Source organism: Apostichopus japonicus, chromosome 2, assembly GCF_037975245.1.
Source record: "Apostichopus japonicus isolate 1M-3 chromosome 2, ASM3797524v1, whole genome shotgun sequence".
Taxonomy (NCBI): domain Eukaryota; kingdom Metazoa; phylum Echinodermata; class Holothuroidea; order Aspidochirotida; family Stichopodidae; genus Apostichopus; species Apostichopus japonicus.
Genome location: NC_092562.1, coordinates 21,425,056 through 21,451,800, shown reverse-complemented (window position 1 = coordinate 21,451,800; position 26,745 = coordinate 21,425,056). Strand labels below are relative to the sequence as shown.

Genomic DNA, 26,745 nt, shown 5'->3' with positions numbered 1-26,745 from the left:
TATTGATTGCATGATGTATTTTTCTCCCCTGTTCAGGCCTTTGGATTCTGTAAGAAAAGTAATTGTGAAGATTCCCACGACCTTGATGTAATCCTCGATGCGGACCAAACCCGAACGGAACAGAAAAAGAAACGGAGACGGAGAAAGCGAAAGATGAAGACAGAGGAGGGACAGCTGGATGAAGAGAGTAAAGAAAATGAACCATCTCCATCCCCTGTCCTTGAAAGCGATTCACAGATGGATGCAGCAGAGGCAGACGAACCGCCGAGGAAGTTAGGAAAGGCAGAAAATGGTCCTGCAGTGAGTATGACTAACGACGGAGGCCTGGCCTTGGGAAAGGCGAATGAAAACAGCAGCGTGTCACCAAGGCAACATGGCAGTCATCGAGCAGGGTTCGATGCTTTCATGACTGGTTTCGCTCTGGCTTGCATCGTCAACGAGCAAGGGAAGTTCCCCTCGGAGGGAGAAGAAGAGGAGGGCAGGCAACTGGAGGGATTCGGCATGAGTAGAGAAGCAAACAAACTAGCCCTGACAGGCAAGAACATCCCGATGCTGATCATGAAGAGTTCCTACGCCAAGTCATCTCAGGCTCACAGAGAGAAGATGGAGAGATTAAGCTCATCAGAGGGCAGGTGATGTAAACGCCTAAAATAAAACAGGTTTGAATTGAGGAACTATTTCATTTGTAGTAATGTCACAAACCTCAACAACTTGAAATGATAAAGAAAAATTAGATGGAAAAGATACCCATAAGTTTCCTGAAATTCTAGTTAAGTCAAGACGGCTTAAAGGGGGTTGGGGATGACTTTCATCAGGGTTGACTTTATGGTAGTCAAAGTCAGAATCACACTTTTACTCTGGTTTCTTAGAAATGGCTTGGAGTGGTCTGTCCTCAAGGTTTGGTCAGTTCAAGTCATGTCCAGCTACCGAGAAGGGTCTTGTAGAGAAGGGCCTAATAGTATTATTATTAGTACTACGTATTTGATAGAGCACTCTACAAAAGATCACAGTGCTTAAATAGTAGAAAATTTAAACACGTCTTTGAGAGAAATGTTGACAAGGCTAATAATGTTTTGGCTCCGTTGATCATATGTGGCAAGTGTTCATCCTGCTAACAATGCAAACATTGATGTTGAAACTTGCTTGTAACATAGTTGAACATGAACACTGAATAGTGACCTCTGTGCCATGGTACCATATAATCAATATGTATGTGTGTATGTATGTATGTATTTTAGATCATCCTGCAAGCAGGAACCTGCGAAGAAGCCTTATTGGCTTATCAAAGCCACAAGCCGACCGAAGTCAGTCTCTTAGATTCATTTTTAACGTCCATGATTATGAATTGTTAATTGTCAACAACTCTGTAACTGGATGACATACATTTATCTTGGAGTGACTTAAACCGGGGACCTTAAGATTGGAAGGCACCGGCGTTAACCACTGAGCTAACACTCCTATCATATCAAACTGTTTTTTGATTGGCTTAAATTAATGGTACCATATATTGTAGTTAATTTGAAGTTTGTCTGTTGTGGCCAACCATATACAAACCAGGGTATGTTATCGTTGCGATCAGCTCACATGTTGGTGCGATTACACGAAAGTCAAATTGAGGTTAGACTCGATCATTATTATGGTTTATTTTGTTGCTACACAACACTTTTTGTACATGACACATGGTGATGATCAGACTACCAATCATTGTCAGGGTTATCCTTGTGTGACCTTCACCATCAGATAGCAATATTAAATACAATTTGTCACTGAGAACATTAAGTTCGTCACCTAAGATCCACATAGGACCCTTCAGGAAATTTCGTACAATTACGTCATCCCTCCCTTTTCAAACTTTCTGTCTTTGGTATGCACATGATGATATGCTTTCTATTTTACCTGCCGAGTTTAAACTCTCCCCTTAGTGTTAGGTTGAGCCAAACTACGGTGGACTTGAAGTGTCCTCTGAAACATAACAGTGGCTGGGGTGACCCCCTGTTGTGGCATGTGGAGAGTTTCTGTAGTTAAACAGACACCTTGATAACCTGATTGCAAAGAACCATCTGACATTTTCTGAACACCAGTTTTCACTGTTGTATATTAATTAACAAAACATGGGCCATGATGATCCTTACATACGTTTACCATCTTATCACCAACCTGTTTCCATTTGCCAGACTGTAGATCAAGTTGACTGGTTGTTTCTGGCCAAAGAACTTCAGAGAAAGATAATTAAAATTACATTGATTTATTGTTGCAGTACCAGGCTTTCAATAACCCCATATGAAAGAGTCAGGTATGGACTGGGCTATGTGCTTGAGTTTCTTGGAATTAACTCTTTGAAAATAGCACTAGTAAATGTAGCACCATTGTCTGATACGATTGTTACTGGACAGGCTCTATAATTCCTTCTGACTGAAGTTGTTTAGCTCCATTTGTCAGACTGTAGATCTAGTTGACTGGTTTTTTCTGGCCAAAGAACTTCAGAGAAAGAAAATTAAAACAACATTGATTTATTGTTGCAGTACCAGGCTTTCAGTAACCCATTCTGACAGAGTCAGCTATGGACTGGGCTATGTGATTGAGTTTCTGGGCATTAACTCTTTGAAAATAGCACTAGTAAATGTAGCACCATTGTCTGATAGGATTGTTACTGGACAGGCCTTATAATTCCTTCTGACTGAAGTTGCTCAGCTCCATTTGCCAGACTGCAGATCGAGTTGACAGGTTGTTTCTGGCCAAACATCTTCAGAGGAAGAAAATTAAAACAACATTGATTTATTGTTGCATTACCAGGCTTTCAGTAACCCATTCTGACAGAGACAGCTATGGACTGGGCTATGTGATTGAGTTTCTTGGAATTAACTCTTTGAAAATAGCACTAGTAAATGTACAACTATTGTCTGATATGATTGTTACTGGACAGGCTCTTTAATTCCTTCTGACTGAAGTTGCTCAGCTCCATTTGCCAGACTGTAGATCAAGTTGACTGGTTGTTTCTGGCCAAACATCTTCAGAGAAAGAAAATTAAAACAGCATTGATTTATTGTTGCAGTACCGGGCTTTCAGTAACCCATTCTGACAGAGACAGCTATGGACTGGGCTATGTGATTGAGTTTCTTGGAATTAACTCTTTGAAAATAGCACTAGTAAATGTAGCACCATTGTCTGATACGATTGTTACTGGACAGGCTCTATAATTCCTTCTGACTGAAGTTGTTTAGCTCCATTTGTCAGACTGTAGATTTAGTTGACTGGTTTTTTCTGGCCAAAGAACTTCAGAGAAAGAAAATTAAAACAACATTGATTTATTGTTGCAGTACCAGGCTTTCAGTAACCCATTCTGACAGAGTCGGCTATGGACTGGGCTATGTGATTGAGTTTCTGGGCATTAACTCTTTGAAAATAGCACTAGTAAATGTAGCACCATTGTCTGATAGGATTGTTACTGGACAGGCCTTATAATTCCTTCTGACTGAAGTTGCTCAGCTCCATTTGCCAGACTGCAGATCGAGTTGACAGGTTGTTTCTGGCCAAACATCTTCAGAGAAAGAAAATTAAAACAACATTGATTTATTGTTGCAGTACCAGGCTTTCAGTAACCCATTCTGACAGAGTGGGCTATGTGATTGAGTTTCTGGGCATTAACTCTTTGAAAATAGCACTAGTAAATGTAGCACCATTGCCTGATATGATTGTTACTGGACAGGCTCTATAATTCCTTCTGACTGAAGTTGTTCAGCTCCATTTGTCAGACTGTAGATCAAGTTGACTGGTTTTTTCTGGCCAAAGAACTTCAGAGAAAGAAAATTAAAACAAGACTGATTTATTGTTGCAGTATCAGGCTTTCAATAACCCATTCTGACAGAGTCGGCTATGGACTGGGCTATGTGATTGAGTTTCTTGGCATTAACTCTTTGAAAATAGCACTAGTAAATGTAGCACCATTGTCTGATATGATTGTTACTGGACAGGCTCTTTAATTCCTTCTGACTGAAGTTGCTCAGCTCCATTTGCCAGACTGTAGATCAAGTTGACTGGTTGTTTCTGGCCAAACATCTTCAGAGAAAGAAAATTAAAACAGCATTGATTTATTGTTGCAGTACCGGGCTTTCAGTAACCCATTCTGACAGAGACAGCTATGGACTGGGCTATGTGATTGAGTTTCTTGGAATTAACTCTTTGAAAATAGCACTAGTAAATGTAGCACCATTGTCTGATACGATTGTTACTGGACAGGCTCTATAATTCCTTCTGACTGAAGTTGTTTAGCTCCATTTGTCAGACTGTAGATCTAGTTGACTGGTTTTTTCTGGCCAAAGAACTTCAGAGAAAGAAAATTAAAACAACATTGATTTATTGTTGCAGTACCAGGCTTTCAGTAACCCATTCTGACAGAGTCGGCTATGGACTGGGCTATGTGATTGAGTTTCTGGGCATTAACTCTTTGAAAATAGCACTAGTAAATGTAGCACCATTGTCTGATATGATTGTTACTGGACAGGCTCTTTAATTCCTTCTGACTGAAGTTGCTCAGCTCCATTTGCCAGACTGTAGATCAAGTTGACTGGTTGTTTCTGGCCAAACATCTTCAGAGAAAGAAAATTAAAACAGCATTGATTTATTGTTGCAGTACCGGGCTTTCAGTAACCCATTCTGACAGAGACAGCTATGGACTGGGCTATGTGATTGAGTTTCTTGGAATTAACTCTTTGAAAATAGCACTAGTAAATGTAGCACCATTGTCTGATACGATTGTTACTGGACAGGCTCTATAATTCCTTCTGACTGAAGTTGTTCAGCTCCATTTGTCAGACTGTAGATCAAGTTGACTGGGTATTTCCGGCCAAGAACTTCAAAGGAAAAAAATTAAAACAACATTGATTTATTGTTGCAGTATCAGGCTTTCAATAACCCCTTCTGACAAAGTCGGCTATGGACTGGGCTATGTGATTGAGTTTCTTGGCATTAACTCTTTGAAAATAGCACTAGTAAATGTAGCACCATTGCCTGATATGATTGTTACTGGACAGGCTCTATAATTCCTTCTGACTGAAGTTGTTCAGCTCCATTTGTCAGACTGTAGATCAAGTTGACTGGTTTTTTCTGGCCAAAGAACTTCAGAGAAAGAAAATTAAAACAAGACTGATTTATTGTTGCAGTATCAGGCTTTCAATAACCCATTCTGACAGAGTCGGCTATGGACTGGGCTATGTGATTGAGTTTTCTTGGCATGAACTCTTTGAAATCAGCACTAGTAAATGTAGCACCATTGTCTGATACGATTGTTACTGGACAGGCTCTATAATTCCTTCTGACTGAAGTTGTTCAGCTCCATTTGTCAGACTGTAGATCAAGTTGACTGGTTTTTTCTGGCCAAAGAACTTCAGAGAAAGAAAATTAAAACAACATTGATTTATTGTTGCAGTACCAGGCTTTCAGTAACCCATTCTGACAGAGTGGGCTATGTGATTGAGTTTCTGGGCATTAACTCTTTGAAAGTAGCACTAGTAAATGTAGCACCATTGTCTGATACGATTGTTACTGGACAGGCTCTTTAATTCCTTCTGACTGAAGTTGCTCAGCTCCATTTGTCAGACTGTAGATCAAGTTGACTGGTTTTTTCTGGCCAAAGAACTTCAGAGAAAGAAAATTAAAACAACATTGATTTATTGTTGCAGTATCAGGCTTTCAATAACCCATTCTGACAGAGTCGGCTATGGACTGGGCTATGTGATTGAGTTTCTTGGCATTTACTCTTTGAAAATAGCACTAGTAAATGTAGCACCATTGCCTGATATGATTGTTACTGGACAGGCTCTATAATTCCTTCTGACTGAAGTTGTTCAGCTCCATTTGTCAGACTGTAGATCAAGTTGACTGGTTTTTTCTGGCCAAAGAACTTCAGAGAAAGAAAATTAAAACAAGACTGATTTATTGTTGCAGTACCAGGCTTTCAATAACCCATTCTGACAGAGTCGGCTATGGACTGGGCTATGTGATTGAGTTTCTGGGCATTAACTCTTTGAAAATAGCACTAGTAAATGTAGCACCATTGTCTGATACGATTGTTACTGGACAGGCTCTATAATTCCTTCTGACTGAAGTTGTTCAGCTCCATTTGTCAGACTGTAGATCAAGTTGACTGGTTTTTTCTGGCCAAAGAACTTCAGAGAAAGAAAATTAAAACAACATTGATTTATTGTTGCAGTACCAGGCTTTCAGTAACCCATTCTGACAGAGTCGGCTATGGACTGGGCTATGTGATTGAGTTTCTGGGCATTAACTCTTTGAAAATAGCACTAGTAAATGTAGCACCATTGTCTGATAGGATTGTTACTGGACAGGCCTTATAATTCCTTCTGACTGAAGTTGCTCAGCTCCATTTGCCAGACTGCAGATCGAGTTGACAGGTTGTTTCTGGCCAAACATCTTCAGAGAAAGAAAATTAAAACACATTGATTTATTGTTGCAGTACCAGGCTTTCAGTAACCCATTCTGACAGAGTGGGCTATGTGATTGAGTTTCTGGGCATTAACTCTTTGAAAATAGCACTAGTAAATGTAGCACTATTGTCTGATATGATTGTTACTGGACAGGCTCTTTAATTCCTTCTGACTGAAGTTGCTCAGCTCCATTTGCCAGACTGTAGATCAAGTTGACAGGTTGTTTCTGGCCAAACATCTTCAGAGAAAGAAAATTAAAACAGCATTGATTTATTGTTGCAGTACCGGGCTTTCAGTAACCCATTCTGACAGAGACAGCTATGGACTGGGCTATGTGATTGAGTTTCTTGGAATTAACTCTTTGAAAATAGCACTAGTAAATGTAGCACCATTGTCTGATACGATTGTTACTGGACAGGCTCTATAATTCCTTCTGACTGAAGTTGTTTAGCTCCATTTGTCAGACTGTAGATCTAGTTGACTGGTTTTTTCTGGCCAAAGAACTTCAGAGAAAGAAAATTAAAACAACATTGATTTATTGTTGCAGTACCAGGCTTTCAGTAACCCATTCTGACAGAGTCGGCTATGGACTGGGCTATGTGATTGAGTTTCTGGGCATTAACTCTTTGAAAATAGCACTAGTAAATGTAGCACCATTGTCTGATAGGATTGTTACTGGACAGGCCTTATAATTCCTTCTGACTGAAGTTGCTCAGCTCCATTTGCCAGACTGCAGATCGAGTTGACAGGTTGTTTCTGGCCAAACATCTTCAGAGAAAGAAAATTAAAACACATTGATTTATTGTTGCAGTACCAGGCTTTCAGTAACCCATTCTGACAGAGTGGGCTATGTGATTGAGTTTCTGGGCATTAACTCTTTGAAAATAGCACTAGTAAATGTAGCACTATTGTCTGATATGATTGTTACTGGACAGGCTCTTTAATTCCTTCTGACTGAAGTTGCTCAGCTCCATTTGCCAGACTGTAGATCAAGTTGACAGGTTGTTTCTGGCCAAACATCTTCAGAGAAAGAAAATTAAAACAGCATTGATTTATTGTTGCAGTACCGGGCTTTCAGTAACCCATTCTGACAGAGACAGCTATGGACTGGGCTATGTGATTGAGTTTCTTGGAATTAACTCTTTGAAAATAGCACTAGTAAATGTAGCACCATTGTCTGATACGATTGTTACTGGACAGGCTCTATAATTCCTTCTGACTGAAGTTGTTCAGCTCCATTTGTCAGACTGTAGATCAAGTTGACTGGGTATTTCCGGCCAAGAACTTCAAAGAAAAAAAATTAAAACAACATTGATTTATTGTTGCAGTATCAGGAATAACCCCTTCTGACAAAGTCGGCTATGGACTGGGCTATGTGATTGAGTTTCTTGGCATTAACTCTTTGAAAATAGCACTAGTAAATGTAGCACCATTGCCTGATACGATTGTTACTGGACAGGCTCTATAATTCCTTCTGACTGAAGTTGTTCAGCTCCATTTGTCAGACTGTAGATCAAGTTGACTGGTTTTTTCTGGCCAAAGAACTTCAGAGAAAGAAAATTAAAACAAGACTGATTTATTGTTGCAGTATCAGGCTTTCAATAACCCATTCTGACAGAGTCGGCTATGGACTGGGCTATGTGATTGAGTTTTCTTGGCATGAACTCTTTGAAATCAGCACTAGTAAATGTAGCACCATTGTCTGATACGATTGTTACTGGACAGGCTCTATAATTCCTTCTGACTGAAGTTGTTCAGCTCCATTTGTCAGACTGTAGATCAAGTTGACTGGTTTTTTCTGGCCAAAGAACTTCAGAGAAAGAAAATTAAAACAACATTGATTTATTGTTGCAGTACCAGGCTTTCAGTAACCCATTCTGACAGAGTGGGCTATGTGATTGAGTTTCTGGGCATTAACTCTTTGAAAGTAGCACTAGTAAATGTAGCACCATTGTCTGATACGATTGTTACTGGACAGGCTCTTTAATTCCTTCTGACTGAAGTTGCTCAGCTCCATTTGTCAGACTGTAGATCAAGTTGACTGGTTTTTTCTGGCCAAAGAACTTCAGAGAAAGAAAATTAAAACAACATTGATTTATTGTTGCAGTATCAGGCTTTCAATAACCCATTCTGACAGAGTCGGCTATGGACTGGGCTATGTGATTGAGTTTCTTGGCATTTACTCTTTGAAAATAGCACTAGTAAATGTAGCACCATTGTCTGATACGATTGTTACTGGACAGGCTCTATAATTCCTTAGGACTGAAGTTGTTCAGCTCTGCATTTACCTTTTCTTTCATAGCGTATGGCACAGAACGCGGCCTACAATAAATAGGAGTCACCGTGGAATCAACATTTATTTTTTCGCTTTTGCTCCTTTAAGTGTTCCGAGTCCCTCACGGAAAGCTCCACTGTGGACTGCAATAATGTCCTCTAACGGACAGTTGTGTACACGGTTAATAGCTGACCAGTCTAGCCGAATCTGTCTCAAATAGCCTAGGACCATTCCGTAGGATTTGCCAATACTGCCGATATCCCATAATTTGAACATCACATGACAGTACCACCTGCTTCTTGTCAAAATGAACTAGTAGGGTTTCAGAATGCAGCATACTTTTTGCTTTTTCAATTACCTTCTATTCTGCCTCTTCCTGATTCCATTTGGAATCCTTCCTAAGTAACCTCTTCAATGGTTCAACAACCATTGCAATATTGTCTAAAAAATGAGGAAAATGGTTCAACTGAGTAAAATTCTGTGGTGCTGTGGCATCTTTAATTGCCATAATTTTGTCCTCAGTTGGACTTATGCCACTTGCACTTATTTTCCTGAAGTTTCCTGAAATGAATGGCACTGGACATATTACCACTGCCCCCTATCACCCCATAATTCTTTTCCACTCTCGACAATGTGCGTGAAGCAAACCCAATCGGTTGCTCTGAGCCGTTTTCCATTTTGTGTTCTAACATGGAACGTGTCTTTGTTTCGTCCGCAACATTGTTAGCTGCGAAGAAATGCTCAACATATTGGATCCATTCCTCCCTGCGTTCTCGAAACCCAAATAAAGCCATGAGACATAATAAAAGATATAGAAGGCGAAGAAAAATTATTTCCGTTAGAAAAATAATCCTCGTCGCCACTAATAAGACACATTCAATACGCGTGAGTGAGAACATACTTGTGGTCTATTTGGTGGTTCGGGTATATCTGATATGACATAGGTGACCTCGGGGTAGGTGTATCTTATGGAATATATATATGTACAAGTATATACTTATACTAATATTTACGAAATTTTAACTCAGCATTTTAAAGAAATATTGAATTGAAAAGCTACGAAGTATGCTGAAAAGTTTAGCATAGTCTAGTATCGTCTTCGCTTGAGATTGTTCTCTTCATTCCAGTCGGTTCAGGAGTTCTACTTGCTGTACTAATTGATGGCTGAGATGCTGATTAATGTTCAGTTTTACTGGATGATTCTGGCTTGGTTTTATCTTCTGTTATTCTGGTCGCATGTTTCTCATTGGCTGCATTTGCTTCGTGATTCAGTTCAGAACTGGTTTCCGTAGGCATTTCGGTTACAATAGGGCTGGCTTCTTGTTGCATTTCATCTTTGTTTTGTTCTTCCTTGTTCGGATTACCAGTGACGGTTAGGTTGTCCTCCTTTCTGTTTTCAGGGCACTGGAAGCTTTTGTGACCATCTTTGTTACACTTGTAGCATCTTATTGTTGGACATTGGCTTGCGGTATGTCCTTGTTGACCACATGAGCGACAACAATAGTGTGAACAGTCACGCATTATACTACTCAGGCAGTAGCCTACCATTGTAGTAAGGTTAACAGCACAAATGGGCCAACCGTGACTTTGAACTTGATCGAGAGTAACACAATCTAATCGATATTATGAATTACAGAACCCTTGTTTTGCTTAAAAGATATAAAAAAGAAGAGAAATTATGTAATTACCTCATAGAGCTATTAAAGAAACAACTCCATATGCTGCAAAAGCAGACAAAAACATAGAAGATAAATGGAATTTTTGAGGGTGTTGTGTTAACTAGTAAAAGTAACGTTGTGTCTTAGAACAATCGATTTCAAGGCTACCCCACGCCCTGAGGGGTCTCCTAATCTGAGCGGAAGGGTTTGACAAGTTCCGGTGGAGTTAAAATCTAACGCAGGCCAGCTATGCCAAAATGGCATGGCTCTACATTCTCCCTGGCTTAAATTAGGTTTGTCCTCAAACCAGAGGCTATTACAGTAAAGAAAGTGAACAGCTACTAATGCTAAATGAAAAGAAAATTATTTTACCTACATGCACAGTATGAAATAATATGAAAATATAAACAAACTTCAACCTTAAGAACACATGTAGTTCAACTCTGTAGACTACCATCGTACGTAGTGTACCAACACAAACTAAACTGTTTCCCGTTACACCACCCGCACCAGTCCTCCTCCCAAAGACCTCCGTTCTCTAAATATTTCCTGGAGAATATCCAGCAACTTTTCGGGGTCTGCAACTGACGACATAGGACGATGGCGTATCTCCTGCGGAGCACATCCCTCCAGGTGAGCGATTATAAAATCTACAGCTTCAATCCTTTCCAGTTTCCGCAGCTTGATGGCAGCTAAGGCATCCTCAATGAAGCCAAGAACATCTTACCCTTCTGTCCCAGCAAATGACTTCAATTTCTTTTCTTTGGGAAGAAGATAGACGGCCCCTGAGTGTTCACCATGGCCAACTTGCCTTGAACGTCTCAGCTGCTCCTCTATTTCACTCAACTTCTTCCTCATCTCGTCCATTTCAGTCATCACTGAGTATCAGCAATTTCCAATGCTGTAAGTTGTCAGCTCACGGATTGATCACTCATCAACGTCGGCAATAAATTTTCATCAGCAGAACTCCAGAATCTTGCACCCCACTTGTACTACAATTTTGTGACGTAATTTTGTGACGTAAAATCAAACCGTACCTTTCATAGACAACATCATTCTTAAATTAAGATTAAAGAGTTTGGCGACATAGTTGGCAAACGATGATTCACCCTCCTTTTGGTTTCTCGAGTTGAACTTGAACCTCTGCACAATTGGACTAGGAGTTGGGTGTTCATGTTCTGTGACCAGTTTGATTATTTCTGCATACATCTTTTCTGAAAGCTTCTTTGGAGTTTTGGATGATAGGGTTATTAGGTGGTAATTATGTCACTCACCTCAAACACAGTAGTCCTTTTTGCGCTAGGTTGCCATCTCGACATTTCCTTTCATTAATCTTTATGAATGTTCCGGAGTAAGAACACTACAGACAGGCTCCAAACACAAAACACAATCTCGAATAATCCTTATCCATAAAAACAATATTATTCGCCCGGAAGCAGGGGCAACGCATATCCCATTTGATATGAATAAAAACGGAAAAAAAATAAAGGTTTTTCGTTCAAGCGTAAATTCGTCGTAAAATATATAATATCGTTGTCCAGTCGTTGAATGTTGTAATCCAAGTATCGCAGTCGTAAGTAAGCTATATGTTCTTTCACTGTGAGAAAGATTTCACTTATCGTTCGTAAGAACAAAACTATCCATGGTTTTATTGAAACCAATGTCTTCTGACTCAGCATGAGTCATGACATTGATGGAGTTATTATCACTTCCAATTTATAAAAGTGAAGTCGTCTACAGAGTTACCAGTGTACCAATAAACTTGTAAGTCCTGGAACCACATACTGCCATAACAGGTCTAGCCACAATCCTGACCTTGTTTCTTCCTGCAACCCGTACCAACCCTTTTACTAATTTGGTGGGTGGTGTATCAACCGGCAACTTCTCTTTGGATACCATCAGTTTACTTACTTACACGTCAGGTGGCAGCTCCTTCAAGGCATTCATTCCCAGCAACATGGGAACATCCTTGCTCACTCGCACCACCATTATACCACGCCAAGGAATGATGAACTCATCGATATGAATGTCTGCCACAAAATACCCAATGTACGGAAGCTCTCCTCCATTTGCAGCAGTAATGGTCAGCCAACTCAGCTGTTCAAGTGGGACACCTGAGAAACTACGTCGGAAGCATTCCTCGGTCATGGTGGTAACATCTGATCCAGTGTCCACAGTAGCAACAAAATTAACCCTGTGCATCCTAACTGTTGTTGTAGGACTCCTCCCCACAATCACTGGACTTGCCACCATCGAGCCTTCAGACCTACCAATTGCACCCAGTTCCTGGCTCTTGGTTCTGGGTGTCTCTAGTTTCCCTGTCCTGTCCTGGTTGAGGGTCCTGGTACCGGCAATGGGTTCTGGCATTCACTGGCATAGTGGCCATGCTCATGACAGCGATAGCATTCTACCTGACTCTTATCACCTCTTTGTCTGGTTCGACGACTTTCTGTTAGTCTGTTTGTCATTTCCAGCGTCTCAACTCTTTTCGACAGTGCCTGATCATTCTCCAATTCCTGAAGAATCCCTGTCTGCTTCTCTACAGTGTTCACAAGTGTCTCCAGAATAGCAGACAATTGAGGGTTAGGAATAACTTCCATCCCATATACCCCAGGCTTCTGGGCTTTGCGCCGGGCAAGTTGCTAGACTCCTCGGACATGTCTAAGGCCCAGTCTCTCAGAGCGATGAAAGAGAGGGATCCTTCATCAAACGTTTTACTTCCTTCCTGAGGACAATCTCTGACAGGCCATCTCTAAACTGCTCCTTGAGGGTACCTTCTACGTTCGGAGCACCATGGAAGGCCTTTAATTTGTCCGACAGCTTCATCAGGGAGAACGCATCTAGCGTACATTGACTCCCCATCCCTCTGTACCCTGTTGCACAGCTCCCTTATAAGGCAGCTAAGAGAGCCCCTCTCTTCAAAAGTCTCCTGAAGGAGCGTGAAAAGCTTCTTTGGCTCAGATACGCCACTCTGTGGCCGGTGCCTTACCTCTTGTCGGGCACTCCCTTCAAGATGTGCGATGACAAACTCTGAGGCATCCTGGTCTTCCAATTTCCTTAATTGCAGAGCTCCTTTTGCTTCCTCAATAAAGGAAAGCACACCTGATCTTCTACCCCTGAGAACGATCTTAACTTCTTCTCCTTGGGCAAGAGGTAGACTACTCCAGGGCGTTCGGAACCACCCCTCGTCGCCTCCGATAGTTCCTTCTCCATCTCATTTAGGCGTTAAGGCATCTCGTCCAAGTCTGCCATCCTCAACTACACATCAAGATTATCCCTCGAAAATTCCTAAGTCCTGTCATCTGTATGTTACCCCACTCTTGCTACCAAAATGTAAAGCCAGGAGTGGGCTCATGTTGTCGGTGTGGTGACACCCATGAGGGGAGATGGGGTGACACAAATACCAGAGTAATAGGTTGGTTAATTGCATGTACAATATATTACGCTCCCCACTGGCGAGCTCTAAAGTGAAAAAAGAAAACAAGAAGACCACTTAAATATTTTCTTAATGAACTGCAAAACAGTAGTCTTTCCATTCACCAAAGGTAACACTGCTCTAGTTTTACTATCTAGAAAGAAATTGGAAGGCTCCTTTAACACTAGTTACTTTAGCCTCTTTACATGAGGTACCTTGCCGACGGATTGAATGGAATATTCTTTACTAGGTCTATGTCATACTGTTGGGGGGCTGCCACTTCCTTGGATGCTTGCAGAACCCTCTGTGTCGACGGTCAAGAGCCCTAAACATGAAGTTTTGTGCTGCCTCCATTTGGTGTCGGGACAAACTACACAGTTCATGATAGAGTTCTGTCACACTCTTCTCCTGGTAATGAGTGCAGAGAAGGTGTCTTAGCTTCGGTAGTGTTATACTGGGTCGTCCTTCTAAATAATTTCGGAGGTTAAGACCTGGATTGATAGCTCTGATGATCGCATCGGTAACCTCATCCAGGGTGTATCCCCTTTTTAGCTCTATCTCGATCTGGTGATTTAAACTTGTTAAACTCAGCCTGTCCTTTTGGTGTTGGTCACCTACCTGACCAAAGATTTTAAAGTCTCTCCGACCGTGGTTCTTTCCCAATCCCGTCTTGGCTTCTTCAAGAACAGGGTAGCAGTTAGTGACTCAGAAATGGTGACATAGGATTTCTTTACTGATGATATTTTGGTTTATTAAACATCAAAGTGAAAACTTGATTACCTTTCTGAGTTTCTCTGCTGAAAGTAAAGATGTTTCACTGCTTGTAGGTTTCCGTTAATAATATTGGCAATCCAGGCTTCAATCAAAGAACGATTAATCACTGAAATTACATTATAAAAGCTTATACGACTTCTCTGGTGCTGAAAGTTTTCAAGTCGTGGCAATTGAGGGCGCGATTAAAGAATATAAAGATAACATAAAGATAATAGGTTAATACTACATTTACACTCCCACCAAAAATAAGGTACAATTTACACTTAAACACAACCAACTCCCACCCAAGAGTAGGGTTGTGCGATAGTGCAAATTCACACAACAAGTAGTGTTGCGACGTGAATACCGGTATCATAACTACAACCGGTATTTTCATCAAAATTTCATCTATTGTTCAAAGCACTAAAATCAACAAGCCACCACGTGGCAGTGTTGGAAAACCTGTTTGATTTCGCGCGAACAGCGAAGACACCAAGCAGGCGAAGCGTGCGAGCATATGGCGTGGGGTCTAGGGGCTTGACTTAGGGCCCCGGCGGGGTGAAGGGGTGGGACCGGTTGTCGGGGTCCAGGCGCAAAGCCCCCTGAAAATGTTGATATATTTGCGTGGGTGGTGATAAAAAATAATTTCATTTGCTGATGCAAAATTCTGACACTTTTTCGAATTTTCGAAGTTTAGAGTAGCTACATTAAGATGAAATGTTAAAAGATATTTTATCTTTCTTACAAGCTTTTAAAAGTTGAACTTACGAAACTTCCGATATCATGAAACAAACATCGATTGGCAATACTCCGTTTGTAAACTACCACACACTGAATACTAGCGTGTACAATACGCATAAACCAACTGCAGTGCAGTGGTATTATGTTGTGGTGTGACGTACTAAAAAGACTACGGTACACGTGCAGCGCGTTTGGGTTACGTAAATATTGGCATTCTTCCAAAAAGTTTCTCACAGGTGCATGTTAGACTATACCACTGCTGCCATGTGTACATGTATAAGTAACATTCGGTACAAAGGTCAACTCGGGGTAAGTTTGCTCTGCGGTCTTTCGTCGCATCCGAGAGCGCCGATACTTAACACTAAGCACAGAGAAGTTGTAGAAATTGAAATATGTGTGATATTTATTTGTTTATTTAACATTAACTCCTTTTACTGGGTAAACTCGGTTAGCGTAATGCTCATCTCACCCGAGGCCCTGAAATACAAAAGCTAAAAGTAGAATAAAAATAAAAGAGTCATAATAAGAACAATAAAGAATACAAACGTGAATGAAAAGATGGCAACGGATAGCTGAATCATCGAACAAATGAAACATCGAGGAAGGAAGATAAGAAAATCGTTCCAACTGATGTCAAACTCATACGGAAGAAAACGCTTACTCAGTTTGCGTTAACATACCAACAAAAAATATTCATGTTAAATTTTACTTTGGTTTTACCCTCAGTCTTTTTTTTTTTCTTCACAAAATCACAGTTAGTGTTTTGGCTTTAAGGTTACAAGTTAGCATGAATTTTAATTTTGCTAGCCTCAGAAATGTCTAGCTTAAGAGTTAAGTTGTTCTTTAAAGGACCTCGTTAATATGATATTTAATTTTGCATACAAACTGCTCTGATATAAATTTTAGAATTTAACAGTACATTATTTTGTTCAAGTTCATAGATCTTTTGCCAAAAACGTAAACATTCTAACTTTCTCTGGCTGCAGCCTACTTCTGTTTGCAGTAACAATGTTCCCAGCTGTGCTAAAAAAGTCGCTCAGATGAGGAACTTGATCCACAAATACACAAATATTTTTTGCCAAGAGAGCAAGCCAAGGCAACTTGACTGCCTCTCCTTTCCACCACTCCAGTGGGTCGGCCTCCCATTGAATCGAATCGGTGGCAAGATATGTCCCAATCTCTTTCTTGATTTTTTCCTCATTGTTAAGATCAGCATATTGGCCACCAACACCACCAACTTGCCCCCGCTTTTTCTGCCTTTTGCAGCAGATCTCCAAACTTTCTTTTCCCTGGATGACATTCCCCTTCACTAAGAATAAAAGGGTTCTTGACTTTCTTTTCCATGTTACCTCTGCATTCTGCAATAATACAGTTCTTTGCTTCTAGTACTTCATCCTCATCGAGGTAATCGATTTTATACCGCGGGTCTAGAAAACATGTTATTTTCAATAAAGTGACAAAGTCTTTCCCTTCGTAGCGAGACTGGAAGTCCTCTAACATTCGTCGTTTCATGTCTTTTGTGAGTTGCGTGTCCCCTTCCTTTGCGGCAAAAATCTCTGCTTCAAAGAGTGCAAGTGTGGGAATTACTGAACTAATGGTTACCTGATTTTCCCCAGAAATCATGTCCGTAAATTTGGAGACCTGCTCTAGGGCGCTACAAATGCTTTCGAGGACATCTATGTCCTGCCATGTTGGTAAGAGGTGGCTGGTCTTGGGGTCCATGGCAAGCACCCATCTAACTGCCTCTTCATGAGTGTTACACTTTCCTGTGAAGATAAAGAAATAAAGGGAAATATAATTCAGATTGCGATTTGCAATTATTAAGATCATTTGGAATTTCTTTAATAATACTCCATTATTGTAGCAACAATTGAAAAACCAGGTTATAGATGAATGCCTATGTTTATCTGATCCGTTTTCAAATTGAATTGTTCAAAATCATATCCTTATTCTTGAACATTTGCATCACCACATTCACGGCAGGAAGCTGGAAGTGAGATATCCCGCGAGGGGCATCTGTCAGCAAAGCATCAGTCGGTCCGAACAAGATCTGTTTGGCCTTGACGATATCAATATCTGGTTTTGTCGGCCAGTCCCACAAGATGCCATCGGCGTCAATACCATTTTCTGGCCTTTTGTGTAGGAATTTGAATTCCGCCTCTTCTGCATCGTTGTCCTCTTCATCGTGGGTGAAGACTTTCGTCATCTTTCCCCAGTAGTAACTCCAAGGTTTCTCCCAATATACTGCATAGTAACGGCCTACATCCTTCTCAGTGAGGGAAATGGGTGGTGGCTCTGTGTCAGATTCAGTATCTGATTCTGATTCAGAGGAAGAAGACACTGCTGGCTTTTTCTTTTTGTCTTTTCCTTGTGGCAGTTGCATCCTTCTTCGCAGTTCTCCTCTGCTGTTTCCTCTCCTCCTCTTCTTCTTTCTCTTTGATCTGAGCTCTGAACTCTCTATCAGTGAGAATGGAGCCATGCATGGACATCTTTCTGCGCTTGGGAGGTTGGGAAGACCCCCTGGTGTTTTTTTACCCCACTTTACTATATTATACAAGGAACGAAATAACTGGGTTCGCATAGCAATTTGCTACCCAAGAATTGCCAGTTGCTAATCAGTATTACTTTTGATTAGCAAAAGATGCAGTACCTGCTAATGCTAATTGCTATTTCCAAGAATTGTCGAGCAATTATTGCTAATCAATTCTCTAAAACTATTTCGTCCCTTGTTATACCAAAATGAGGTGAAATACAAAAGGGTAAGATTTTGTACATGGGAACCTTCACAATCATCATTTGAAGGAATAACAAATAACGACAAATAACAGCAACGTGCTAAGCCCAAGTAAAGTTAGATATTTGATGTAGCCTTGGTCCAAATTACTACGTGAAAAGTTGATTCGTTAAATTATAGGTGTAGGTCAGTACGTTAGGTCAGTAAATTGATAAGTATGTTAATTTAATTAAGAACAGAGACACCAAAGGAATTGTGTTTTGTTTCTTTATTTCAAATAGTAACACGTAGATATTTTTATTATGTCCAGAATTCCCGGGAATGATACAGAAACAAATATAATAACCGGTTGTTTCCCACTACCGGTAGTAGTTACACATTGCACTGTGATTGGGATTAGTCAATACCGAGAGATACCGGGATTCACCTGACTACCGGGATCCCACACAACCCTACCCAAGAGCACTTTAAAACTGCTCCCTTTCTTGAAATAATACCAACTTATGAACAGGTCGTTCAAGATAAACTGGTTCCTTTACTCGTTTGCCCATCTTATTCAAATCAGAATCTGCCATTAGACGTTTGACCTTTCTGACCAAATTGTCTCTGGTTAGTCTCGACAATACGTGCCAGTCTTAGGTTTCCTCGTACCAGCTCTTTATCCTTGAGGAGTACAATATCACCTACTTCAAGGTTTCGTTTAACTTTACCCCATTTGGCTCTCGATTGTAAGGATTGCAAGTATTCTTTCCTCCATCTGGTCCAGAATTCGTTTGCCAGGAACTGGACTTGTCTCCACCTTTTCTTAGTGTAGATGTCCTCTTTCACAAATTCACCTAACAGTGATAAGATCAATTCTGACCTAGTGGTCAACAGGCGGTTTGGAGTGAGCGGTTCTGGTCCATTAGGGTCATTCAGATTATCCACAGTCAATGGTCGGTCAATTTTCGGCTATTAACAATAGCTATTGGCTCATAAAGGAATGCACGAAGTGATGAGCAGTCTAACCGTGATTTACAGCGTGTTGGCCAACAAAACCCTTTGTATTAAATCAGTTGGCCCATTTTTTGTTAAGAGGTCCTGGAATCTCCTGATTTGCAGTCAGATGCCTTGTCCTGGCAGGGTAGCCAAAATGTTACACAGGGGCGGGTCACTGAACTATTACAATTGAGAAGACTGGAGAAGAGAGAACAAGAAAAACTTGGTATAACAGTGCATAATGGCAATTTTGCAACAGTTTATTTCAACATGTCAGCTCAATAACAGGAACATATGAAATATTAACTCGCCCTCCTTAGATATCTTCATTCTTTGGCATCTGACTTACTCATGATCTGAATCCAGGACTTTTAGGTGATTTCACCTAGTTTACATATATACTTTTCCCTACTATCAAGGAAATATGTATTAACTTACCGAGGTCTTAAAACTCTTAACACACACTCAGAATAATTCAATTGAACTACATGCACTAGTAATACAATCTTAGCAGACGACGCAATTCAGGGGATTCCCCAAATGACGACATCAATCTTGATGTCACCTAACAGTGACCATGCTGCTATGGCCGCCATGATCATAAAGCTATACACTTTTATCACGTACAAACAAATGCTGCACACAAACATCTTCAAAATGGTCACTCCTGCGTCATACCAAAACTCTAACATAATAACATTTATGTTAATTAATTATAATTATAATTAATTGCTATCAACTGTAATTAATAATAACTGTAATCCTTCATCCTATATCCATTCTCCCACTAAAATAGCTTACAATTCCTGACGGAAAATAACCCTTCAGCTTTGTGAACACTGCGATTCCCATGTACTCTACGGTAGTTATCAGGCTTAGTTAGCATGCACACACACAGTAAACTAATAACCTAACGGGCATGAGCTCAGGCATGCACTACGATACATAATTAGAACTTTCACAAATAATACAGTTTATTTCTTACTTATTTGCTACTTAACACCAGGTCAACCACACATAAAACCAATATATTTTAGACCTCTAAACATTTATGATGGGCTTAGAAGTAGTACTTGATTTAGTCAAAAGGTAGGATTTAATACCTAGAGAAGAGAGAACAAGAAAAACTTGGTGTAACATTGCATAATGGCAATTTTGCAGAGATATAATCGGATTATCTGTGCCATAAAAGAGATTAATGGAAGGAACGACACGATTAATAAAGAGGGGAACTAAAAAATAATAATTTATCGTAAAGAAAAAGTTCATACTTTAAACATGAAACCAATAAAAAGAAAAAAATTGTGGAAAAAAATATTTTGGCCTAACTTCAAGCATCAAAGAATGTACTAGTGTTACTGAACAGGTTTCTAGTGAATGCAACTGGTAAATACTGTACAGAAACCAGCAATTAACTATAATCTGTGATTTAAGTTTTTGCTAATTCCTTTTTTTTATGTCTTTAGGTGCTAATTAAAAAACTGAATCAGTCTTTTTAATTCTAAAAACGAGATCACAGGTGACCATTCAATATTTCTTCCTTTCATTCTTTTCTTTGTCTTTCTTGGTGGTACTACTGTCTTGAAATAAATAGAGGGCCTCTTTCCGCATCTCCTCAAATCCTTCCTCTTCAGTGGCAAGGGATATCCTCCTTAATTCTCTCAGCACCCAAGCTTCTCTTGCTCCCTCAGAGAACTGATCTCAGAGCGACCTGTTCCTCAACTTTCCAAGAGCATTCGCCTCTTCTTCCGTCGGTGCGGCAGTCTCCATCTTGGTGTACAGCCGTACATGAGAGACCTGCTGAAGTCCGCAAGAGACTCTCGCTCCCATTGTCTCCTGTTGTGGAACTCCACACTGACACTCTGGGCCGCACCTGACGCAGTGTAACAAAGCTACAATACCTTCTTAACTTCTGTATAATCTGCTCTCTTTTTGTCGGATAGGCACATCACTTCTTTTCTGGCAGAACCAACCAGGTGGTCTACTAAGGCTGGGCTTTCTCTCTATTCATCAAATGGTATGGTGCCACAATCTGTGTAAACTCGCTTAACCATTCCCTGAAACTCAACTCTCCTTGCCACGTTGGTTCACCTCTTAATTTTGTTAGCCTCCCCTGGGGTATACCATGGAAACCCATTGCCAGCTTAAAAAATTTGGCTCATCGCTTCAAAATCAAACTGATTGGTTGCATTCCACAGCTTGATGCACTCCCTGGGCTGTGATTATGAAGCGAACCCCGGTTGGCGGGCGAAATTACCGGATTTAGGGTCCTACGCTTCGAACTCATAAGTTATAAATGAGGATGCAAGAGTGTTCTTGCGTTGAAACAACGGCTGACTTTTATTACAAACTCTACAAAATAACTCTTATAAAATGATAATATACATATGAACAAATCATGATACATGACAATATACAGTAAATGGCTTAATCAACTCAAATGGCTTAACGGACTCTTTACTCTTAATAAAACTATCCTGACTCGGGGAAGAACCTATACTCAACCTATGAAATGCACAGCACCTATACTCATACTGTGAAATACCAATAACAGAACTCTATCTGTACCATAAATAAAGCTTCGAAATACAAATCTCGCAATAACTACACGAAGTGTAAAATAAACAATGTAAAATGAACATAATGATATAATGTGCATAAATAATACAAAACGTTTGCCAATATACAGTATGTTGGTATGGTCCGCCATCTTGGAAACCAGTGGCTTCGAGCCAGAAGCCGAACCATCCAAAACCTGAGGCATCCTGCCTCTGAGAAGGGTGACATCTCCTCACGGACTTCAGGCAGTAAAGATATAGAGTAAATCTGGGCTAATGACGACCCAAGATTAATAAATATGATGAAATAATAAGGGGTTGACGAGGCGAACCCCGGAGCTTTGCAGGGACGATGTTCGCCATTCAACAACGTATACAGAAACTGAACAACAAAACACGTGCAAACAACTAACGCTAACAAACTGACTGTTACGGCATATTACATAATACATGCAAATACTAAACGGGTGCACTACAAAATTTCACTTTACTACAATTATGTAGACAAAGGGGTTCTCCTGACCACATGCTGAGTCAGTCAAATACTAGTACCATGCCAATAGTATGCTAGGGCACTATTTTCAAATCACTACATTACTTTTAGTCCCTGACATTCCTGTATCTCTGTTGTTGGGCACTACCAAATTTTGACACATAACACTCTGGGTTTTGAACAGTGACAGTTTGAATTTGGGTAGGAGATCCTGGTCCGTCATAAGTCAAATATCCCTTAGGAGCGAGATCTTCTGATAATTCTGTACCTCTTGTCTGCACTCTCTCATGTAAGTCTCTATGTGTCCTATTAAAGGTATCCTAGATAGAGATCCTGGTCCGTCATTAGTCAAATATCCCTTAGGAGTGAGATCTTCTGATAATTCTGTACCTCTTGTCTGCACTCTCTCATGTAATTCTCTATGTGTCCTATTAAAGGTATCCTAGATAGAGATCCTGGTCTGTCATAAGTCAAATATCCCTTAGGAGCGAGATCTGATAATTCTGTACCTCTTGTGTGCAGTCTCTCATGTAAGTCTCTATGTGTCCTATTAAAGGTATCCTAGATAGAGATCCTGGTCCGTCATAAGTCAAATATCCCTTAGGAGTGAGATCTTTTGATAATTCTGTACCTCTTGTCTGAACTCTCTCATGTAAGTCTCTATGTGTCCTATTAAAGGTATCCTAGATAGAGATCCTGGTCCGTCATAAGTCAAATATCCCTTAGGAGCGAGATCTTCTGATAATTCTGTACCTCTTGTGTGCACTCTCTCTGAATGTAAGTCTCTATGTGTCCTATTAAAGGTATCCTAGATAGAGATCCTGGTCCGTCATAATTCAAATATCCCTTAGGAGTGAGATCTTCTGATAATTCTGTACCTCTTGTGTGCACTCTCTCATGTAAGTCTCTATGTGTCCTATTAAAGGTATCCTAGATAGAGATCCTGGTCCGTCATAAGTCAAATATCCCTTAGGAGCGAGATCTTCTGATAATTCTGTACCTCTTGTGTGCACTCTCTCTGAATGTAAGTCTCTATGTGTCCTATTAAAGGTATCCTAGATAGAGTGTCAGCATCCTGGTTTTTCTTCCCAGGTCGGTATCTAATATTGAACGGATATCCAGCTAATTCTTCAACCCACCGATGTCCTGTTGCACTGAGTCTAGCAGTTGTCAAAATATAAGTCAGCAGGTTATTGTCAGTGAAAGGATATAGGAGGGAGCGCTGAGAGAGGCGCTAACAAAACGGAAGGCTCGTCTGCAGTTTAGTCAGAGACCACGTAAGCTAAGAGGACCAATTCACTGTTTTCTCTGCTTTCAGCCTCTACCTCTGCTACTAGAACTTCCTGCATTGACGATACTTTAACATCTGACCTGTTGGCAACGGAATTCAGGCGCTTCCAGGTTAAGATTTACAATGGGCAATTGATTAAACTTTTTACGCTCTGCTGTACTGCCCTCCACAACAGAGGTCAGTAGTTTCCCTGCTGTGGTCCATTTTCGGGGAAGGAAGACACAGGAACAGTGGGGCAGTCATTTGCAAAATTCTCCTTTAGGTGGCAGTTGTAGCACTCTACCTCATCTAGGACCCGGCTGGTGGTCTGTCTTGAGTGCTGTACCTTGGCCTTCCAGAGTATCGGGGATTCCCACGGTTTGCTCTCGGCCTACTCAATTCTAGTTTCCTTACTTTTGTACGAAGTGCCTCCACCTCTGATGCCAGTGGCTTCAGAGTGGAGAGTTCCCCTCTCAAACTGGCAACTTCTTCCAGCAACTTCAGCTGGCTCTCCATCATGGTCTTCATTGGTTGTGAAGCTTCGTCTGCTTCTGTCTGATGGCTTCCAGCTGTCACCTCTCTGATGTGGGTCTTTCTCTGGGGTCGTGAATCTTGAAAGAGCAGCATAGCCCCTTCACTCATTCGGGAAAAGTCATCTTCTGACTGAGACATAGCGATCCGTCTCAACTCTCCCTGCACCCATGCTTCTCTGGCTCCTCGAACGAATTGCTCTTTGAGAGTGCCATTTCTAAGTTAACTTAAAGCCTCCCTTTCTTTCTGGGTTTCGGCCATGCTCTCCATTTGTCCGTATAAAGGCATCAAAGCCCTGCTAAATTCTGCCAATGACTCTCCTGGTCCCTGGACTTCACTCTCTTATGAAGTGTGCTGTTCAGACTCTGCACTGTCTCTGTTGGGATAAAACATAGCAAGAGAGCCTTCTTCACCTCGACATACTTGGTGCGCTTTGGTTCTGGAAGGCACATTACCTCATCCTTCGCGGTCCAAGTCAGGTGGTCGATCAGTGCTCTTGTTTAAGCAGTCTCTTCCAAACTGTGAGGGCTTACGATCTGCTCAAATTCATCGAGCCACTCTCTGAGCGTCGGTTCCCCAGGTCGACCATGTTCCCGTTGAACTTGGCTAACCGTCCTGTGGACTGCCATGAAGGCCCATGGCCCTCTTAAAAAAACGGACTCATGGCTTGGAGATCTACAGTACTCACGTTGCTGGATTGAGGGCCTGTGATAGAGTCTTACAATAGGGTACAAAATTAATATATGTTTAAGCAATTGATGCTGTGAGGCTTAGGCCTAGAAAAATATCTAAATTGCAAAACCTGATACTGTTGGGCTGAATCTGTTTCTCTCTGGTGTTGATTGGATATTCGTCTGTGCTGTCCAGTTTGGGCACACACTGGCAAAGTGGCCTGGCTGGTGAAAACTATAGCAGACAGGACTTGCTGATGCTCCTCGTCCTGGGCCTCCGCTCTGTAGATAGATGATATAAGGTCCCCAATTTCTACTTGTGACCCTTTGAGAGCAAACAACTCCTCCTTCAAGGCTGCTACCTCGGCAGACAGCTGGCTTTGGCTGGCCAATAGAGACTCTTTTGACTCCACAGTTGCAGCCGCTAACTCACGTCCCTCATCTGCCCAAATTTCCCTTACACTGACACTTTGTGGGTTCACTCGTCTCCTGGAAAAGATACAAGGCCTCTTGCCTCATCTTTACAAATGACTCATTTTCCTTCGAGAGAGTGATCCTCCTCAATTCACGCCGTACAGACGGATCTCTAGCCCCACCTACAAATTGTGCCTTCAACGAACGGTCTCGTAATTTTGCCAATGCCTCTGCTCCTTCTGAACTGGGAGTGTTGACTTGCATTTTTCCATAAATCCTCATCAGTGACCTGCTAAAGTCTGCCAAACTCTCTCTGTCACCCTGCTTCCTGTTATGAAATGTTGTAGTCAGGCTTTGCAATGTATCGGATGAGGAGAAGCAAAGTTTTTTAAGGTCTTCTCTTTCCTCTGTTGTCAAGCACATGACCTCCTCCCTGACTGCTCCACCCAGATGGTCCACTAAGACATGAGCCTTCTCTGTGTCACTCATAGCTAGAGGACCTAACAGCTGCTCGAATTCTTCCAGCCACTCCTTTAGGCTACAGATCATTTTCATTTGGGTCAATTTCTTCCGTACATTCAAAGCTTTTGTGTCCAAACTGCTGACATTGAAAGCATTTCACTTTCGGGCAACACTTTTCTGTGTGTCCTTGTATTCGGCAAAGTCGGCAAATGTATTTCGAGCATTCCTTCATCGTGTGTTTCTCACTTAGGCAGTTATTACACACCTATCTTTGGTCATTATGCTTGACTCTCATGTGTATGTTGTCAATAGTCACTGCGAATGGTAGGCTTTTGGCGTTGGTTGGCATTTTAATCTCTGGAAACTGTTCGTAGTTATTCCTTGTCCAATCTGTTTTCACCACGCAGCCATATTCTTCAAGTTTCGAGGAGAGTTTTGCATCCTCGATATAACTTGGAATACCGTATAGGCTTACTGTTAATATCACTATTACTTAATTCTCCTTTAATTTCTAATCCGGTTTCTTGAATCAGTTCAGCATCTGCTCCATTCTTCAAAGTAACAATCCATTGTCCAGACGTTTTGACACAACCTATTATTCTCTTGTTACCGACATTAGCGTGAATCGATTTTACTATGTCAGCGTAGCTGTAGCCATTATCAAATACTCTAACACTGTTTATTTTTATTTTTTTATATTTTTTATCATCATTCCAACAAGAGTCCAAACAATGTACAATTCATAATAACATATACTTTATGACCAATAGTCAATATTATCGATAACAACAAATAAATCATTAAATAAGGGGTTAATCAACGGTCTAGCGTGCGTTACTCACAGGATTAATGCACGATCGGGGGATAATGCAAGCAATGCACCGTTGATTAACCCCGTTCATTCATACACTACCATTTGTGTGGGGGAAAAATCATAAAACAAAACATTTTTGGTTACATATAACCAAAGATTTATTAAAGTGATGCCCCGTAAGTCGAATTAACGATTAACAACCAGCATAACAATGTACATGTGCAATTATAAAGTAATACTGAACGATAGTGAATAAATATAAAGGAAACGTCTTTGAAAGGCTGTCATTCATAAAAGATGAACCATAAAACATTTTAACTAATGTTTGGCAATATTGCGGCCATAAAACTATTTTTGAAAGGTCTCAATAACAAGGAACTACAAACAATTACTAGTTGGCTTCATCATATCAATACCCTACAGCTTCTGGTTCCCATAGCAACCATTCTAGGGACAAACATGTACGTATGGTATACAGTCATACGATAACATAGTAGGCCTTGTATTGAACACGTACGGTACGTACCGTACCTAC

General features: G+C 40.8%; 1 protein-coding gene across 1 annotated transcript in view; it reads left to right on the top strand.

The window, feature by feature from the left end:
- Positions 1-26,745, top strand: part of LOC139982086 (target of EGR1 protein 1-like) — a 34,618-nt gene extending 7,873 nt beyond the window's left edge. Inside the window, exon 5 of the mRNA XM_071994625.1 lies at positions 37-26,745. Within this exon, the coding sequence (XP_071850726.1) occupies positions 37-636 (600 nt within the window). The 3' untranslated portion in view covers positions 637-26,745. The remainder of the gene's footprint in view (positions 1-36) is intronic.